Here is a 5636-nt window from a genome sequence, read left to right as displayed (position 1 = left end):
AAGTGGGTTTTGCTAACGTTTTTCTAGAGTCGAAAGATAGGGATCCCTATTAAAAAAAGTATTCATTATTTTTTTAAATTACATTTTGTGAAGTTTCTTTTTTGACTCAGTATAGTTATTTTGGGTAAAAATTCACCCCCGTCACATTTTCATCAACATATTCTTTCATAAAAAAGAAAAGGTTATAGTATTTGTAAAACTGTCAATGAATAAAGCTTCTTTAACTATAGGTTGATTAAATTGATGGCTATAACCTAACTTTTCTGTAGCATCACATCTTATTTTCAAAATAGGGTGGTGCTTAATTAATGCACTGGGCCCGGTTGTTCAAAACTCGGTTATCTTTTAACCACTGGTTAAATACTCTTAACCGGCCGTTAAAGTTAACCAAGTGGTTAAAGCGTTTCTCAAAACCCGGTTATCTTTAACCCGCCGTTATCTTGGTGTTAAAGTTAACACACCTACGGACCGCCGCTAAATAGTTAACCGGGTTGTTTAACATCGGCAAGATGGCGTTGATCATTCAACCGAATGCTGCGTTCATGGTGCCGTTAAAGAACCAAGGACAAGAGAAGAAAGTTTACAGAGCTTACGATTTAAACATTCTAGGCTATTCGGACAGTGAACTGCGTCGGCGTTACAGGTTTGGAAGGAGGTCTATCGAGTATTTGGTGGATACTTTAAGAGACGATCTTAAAAGACCAACAAATCGCGGACACGCACTTACAGTAGAGCAACAAGTTTTAATTGCCTTGCGATTTTATGCGAGTGGGAGTTTTCTCCAAGTGGTTGGGGATACCTTGGGTGTGGACAAGAGTTGTGTTTCACGAGTGGTTAGAAATGTCACTGATGCCCTCGTTGCACGCAAGGACGCTTACATTACTTGGCCAACCGACGCCGAGCACCTGCGTACTATACAGAGTGGATTCTACCAACTCGGTGGGTTTCCTAACGTAATAGGCTGCATAGATGGTACACACGTAAGAATCCAAGCTCCAACAAGAGATGAACCGGCTTATGTGAACAGAAAAGGTTACCACAGTATCAACGTTCAAGCTGTATGTATACCTGAGAGTGACTTCCCTTGGTTTATATAAAATCCATTTCTGAAAGAAAATACGCAATGCGTGACATTCCAGAATGTGTTCAGTCAATTCATGTATTTTTTGTCTAAAGTTCACTTCATATCAACATATATGAATCATAAATTGTGAGGAATAACTGTAATCAATTTAATGATCGTAAAAATTGACAAGTACACTTAATTTGATGTATTTTAGTGAAATGAAGCACTAAAAAAATGTGACTTTTTAAAGCTTGTATATACACCTGCTTTGCAGGAAGGTTAACAAACGTGTGTGCCAAGTGGCCAGGTGCCGCTCACGACAGCCACATATTCCGGACATCTGCACTCTGTCATCATCTTGAGCAACACCACAGAAGGATTGCTGACGGTTTCATTTTAGGAGACAACGGATACCCGTGTAGGCCTTTCCTCCTCACGCCCTACTTTAACCCCCATGGACAACCAGAACAGAGATACAATGACAGCCTATGTGCGACACGTGTGACAATTGAGAGGACATTCGGCAGGTGGAAACGACGTTTCCATGTCCTAAACTCTGAGGTAATATTGATACTGAGTAAAGATATGTTTCAATCCTCAGAATTTTCTCACACATTAAATTACGAAGGAAAATATTATTATTACATAATATTATATATATATATATACACATAAACACATATATAACATATACGTGCACACACACATACATACATGTACATATGTGTGTATAGATAATATTGTATGTATGTATCTCATTATTATTGCAACAGGAATAGATATGCCTAGGAACAATCAATATCTAAAGGACAAAACAACACAAGTGTACTTGTAACATATAATTTATTCAATACAACACAAAATAATGCAAATTTAACAGATTATCAAATAATAACAATATAAAGATAAAGAATGATAAATACCCAAGATCTAAATTAAACTCTTAACAGAGGGGAAGTAAGTGTAGATCTCAACCATTCTTCAAGTTCACCCTCCATAATTTTCTTCTCGTGTATTACCCAATAAATTCCAACACTAAATAATTCAATGAAAAAAATAATCACAGTCCGATAGTGAAAACATATCTTTATTATTTCATATAAAAAATTCACTAATATGAAATTCAACATATTTCCTTTTCATTGAACAGTAAAAAGGATTTGCAGTAAACCTTATGTCAACACCTCCTTCTAAATATAATAGCTTTAAGCTCAACATCACACATTCCTTCTTTTTGTTGGGAAAAATATATATTGCAATGTAAGACATCATAATAATTTATTGAAATATTTAGTTGTTATTTCATTATATCACATTGAACACTGGAAAAATAACAACACCTCAAAGTCCCAGAGGTAATGGCCAAAGGAATATCCTTAGCCTGATTATACCTTCTCTTATAAGTGTGTAATGCACTACTTTAATACTGTATGGGTTATGCTAGACTATAATGTTAGCTATGCCATCACTGATATTCCATTGTATTACATTATAGTGTTGGGAACTGGTTAAAATCTCACAATTGATGATTGGTTCATTACAACCGATCAATCATCGAAGAAAATATAGAAAAACATGTAGTTCTTTGGGTTTTGGCAAATTGCACAAAATCCATTTACAAATTTTACATCTTTAAAGGATGACTAGTATGTTAGGAACATAACTTTCCTGGAATCTGTATGATAAATTCAATCATGACAAGGAACGAGCTTGTAGTAGTTATGAAATGTAACATACTAAACCAACCTTGTGAAAAATGTTGTGAATATACTTTCTCTTGTAAGTGTACTACACACTACCTGCTGTATATGTCATGCTAGTCCATGTTGCTTGCTGTGCCAACACTGTTACTCCATCAAACCAAACTTATATACTTTTGTATATGCTCCACTGAAATGAATGAAAATATTTGGGAATAAAAATATTGAAATATTTTGTTCAACATCCCTGAAATATCAATATGAAATTAATATTGTCCATTAATTACATACATGTACTGAAATATCCAATATGAAATTAATATCGTCCATTAATTACATGTACAGTATATATGTATCAAATATCTATTTGGATATGTATGTGTAAAATCTCATAATTGAAATACATTATGAAATTAAATATTTAATAATTCATTATGAAGCTCAAATGTTCATGAATTTACCTAAGTGTTACTGAAAAATGACATACAAAAAGTAAAATATGTATTATTCCTTCGAAATAGGTGAGGATGGAACCAAGCCGAGTGTGTTGCATTGTTGTTGCTTGTGCTGTCCTGCACAACATTGCTATTGACATGTGTGAGCCTGATGATGACAGAGCCAACATAGATGAGCAGCCACCAGTTGAGGCATATGGAGGAAGACATGATGGCAAGGGGATCAGAGATCATATTGCTAGGACATTTTTTGCACAATAAAGTGACTTAAACCTATTGACATTTCAAATGTTGCTAACAAAAACTTTTAAAAGCAAAGTAATTAGTGGATAATATCATGTAATGTTCTGTTAACAGGCTAGTTTATTGTGATTGTGATTAAAGTGAGAAGAAATGTTGTGTTGATTGTAATCCTTTCCTATAACTTGACTAAAGTATTTTAAAATACACTGATAGCTATCACCTATGTGTTTATACCTATGTTACTTCAGTATGGAACTAACTATTTCAACATGGACATGAGAAGCTTTGATGGGCTGTCCATATATTCACTAGTACTGTCAAGACTTTTTTCCAAGAGTGTAATCTGCAAAGCAAGTTTTCTTTTTTTCATTGCTTGAAGTTCAAGTTCCCCTGTCAGCACTTGTTGCTGGAGCTGGTATACTTTATCAACAACACCATGCTCTTTCCTGCTGAACATTTTAGATCTTGATTTTGAGGATTTACCACTTGTTCGCGGGCTTGATGTTGATGTCGATTCTGACGTCGGTGCTGGTGTTGATGTCGATGCTGATGTCGATGATGATGTCGGTGCTGACGAGGATGCTGATGTCAATGCTGACGTCGGTGCTAATGTCGGTGCTAATGTCGATGCTGATGTTGATGGCTGTGCAGCTTCCTCAGGGTTGATAATGGGAGGTGGTGTCAGTATTCCTGATTCTGGAGGAATATCAGCCTCCAACAGATTGCATGTGCTTTCCTCATTGCCTGAAAATGTTTCAATTTTTGTTAAATGTCAGAACTTAACATCAATCTTTGAATTAAGGCAAATCTAAATTTAGTGATTCAAATTAAATTTAACATATATATGATTACTTTGTCATTTATTTGTTTTTCATTGTTAAATGTAATGCAAACTGAAATGTTGAATGATCAGGATCTATATATTTTATCAACTTTAATTAAAATACACTTTTAAATTTGGTCGAGATAATGTAAATAATGTATACAAGCATGACCTATAGGGATTAAATTACAGTTTAATTTAAACAGAAACACGTTAATGATAAGTATTTTTTTAACATGTAATTCTACCTTACATAAGTCTAATTTCAATACGTAAAATTTAAGCAATCTTGTTTTTTCGTATTTTGGGTACTCACCACGCACCTACCACTGACACGAATGACTGATTTTTGGTTACGCCTGGTAATTATATGGATACTCTAGCAATATCGACAAAAAACTTTGGATCGACCACTTGTAGAATATTGAGAAAATTGCATGCACCAATTACATCTATGATCTTGTGTTGTCGAAGGACTAAAACAATTTTTACAATTATGGGCTCGTTGTACCAGTGAGGTTGAAAATAATCGTTCTAGATAGGATATTAGAAGCTACTCACAGTGTCTCAAAGATTGAATTTGTTGAACAAATATATATTATATTCCCCACAGTGCAGACTGTAACCTTTCGCTTTCAAACGCAGCTTATCACGATTGAACATTGACAACATCTCTCACCCCAAATACACCAAGTTCAAGGTCGCCATTTACTAAAAATAGAGTGTAAACACAGCGTGCACTGACAGACGACACAAGTGATATAAGGCTTGAGAAAGCGATCGGATTCTGAGGTAGATCTATTCATTAAAAAATATGATAAAACAATTGTCGGTCATGAAAATAGTGCGTCAACTATGTTAAACTTCCATTGAAACTTACTTTCATTAAACCCCGTTTCGACTCCACCGAACACTCCGCTGAAGCCGGCTGTGTCCCGCATGATCTCGATTATTCGAGTAGTCGCCTGGCTGGGCTCTGGTGGGGGCGGGCCACCTCCCGTCTTCCTTGCCTGCATACGAAAGTCTGTAAATACTTTCTTTGCCTTACGGGCCATATTGTCCATTTTCTTTCACCTCGTCAACGGTTCGTGAAGCAACGCCTCGTATTGACTTCTTTGGTAATTTGCATCCAAATTTGATTTTTCTTTTTTCTAGTTACCTCGTTACTGTGCTTTTCATTTAATATTTTCGAATTGCCCTCCACACAGCTTTGAATAGTGTTTTCTTCCTCCACCGAAAAGTTCCTACTTCTTTTCTTTCTTGGCTTTAGGTTTTCAGGCGGTGATATCTCGTTTGGTGCCTCCATTTTTGACATTCGCGGAAGTAAACAAACTATAGCATTATGGGAT

At 35.5% G+C, this 5636-nt stretch overlaps 2 protein-coding genes across 2 annotated transcripts; one reads left to right on the top strand and one right to left on the bottom strand.

Moving 5' to 3' along the window:
* Nucleotides 1-509: 509 nt before the first annotated feature.
* LOC124261048 (putative nuclease HARBI1) lies at nucleotides 510-3482 on the top strand. The gene is made up of 3 exons (XM_046695369.1): nucleotides 510-939; nucleotides 1341-1627; nucleotides 3288-3482. Exons 1-3 carry the CDS (start codon nucleotides 510-512, stop codon nucleotides 3480-3482), a joined length of 912 nt encoding a protein of 303 aa, XP_046551325.1.
* LOC124261057 (putative protein TPRXL) lies at nucleotides 3100-5334 on the bottom strand. Its single transcript, XM_046695377.1, has 2 exons — nucleotides 5168-5334; nucleotides 3100-4208 (listed from the first exon to the last, which is right to left on the bottom strand). The coding sequence occupies exons 1-2, from the start codon at nucleotides 5301-5303 to the stop codon at nucleotides 3724-3726; spliced, it is 621 nt and encodes a 206-aa protein (XP_046551333.1). The 5' UTR covers nucleotides 5304-5334; the 3' UTR covers nucleotides 3100-3723.
* Between the last annotated feature and the right edge of the window lie 302 nt (nucleotides 5335-5636).

Source organism: Haliotis rubra, unplaced genomic scaffold (assembly GCF_003918875.1).
Source record: "Haliotis rubra isolate DU_JTF1 unplaced genomic scaffold, ASM391887v1 Scf787, whole genome shotgun sequence".
NCBI classification, from domain to species: Eukaryota; Metazoa; Mollusca; class Gastropoda; order Lepetellida; family Haliotidae; genus Haliotis; species Haliotis rubra.
Note: the sequence above shows the minus strand (reverse complement) of the source record. Positions and strands in the feature narration are given on the sequence as shown.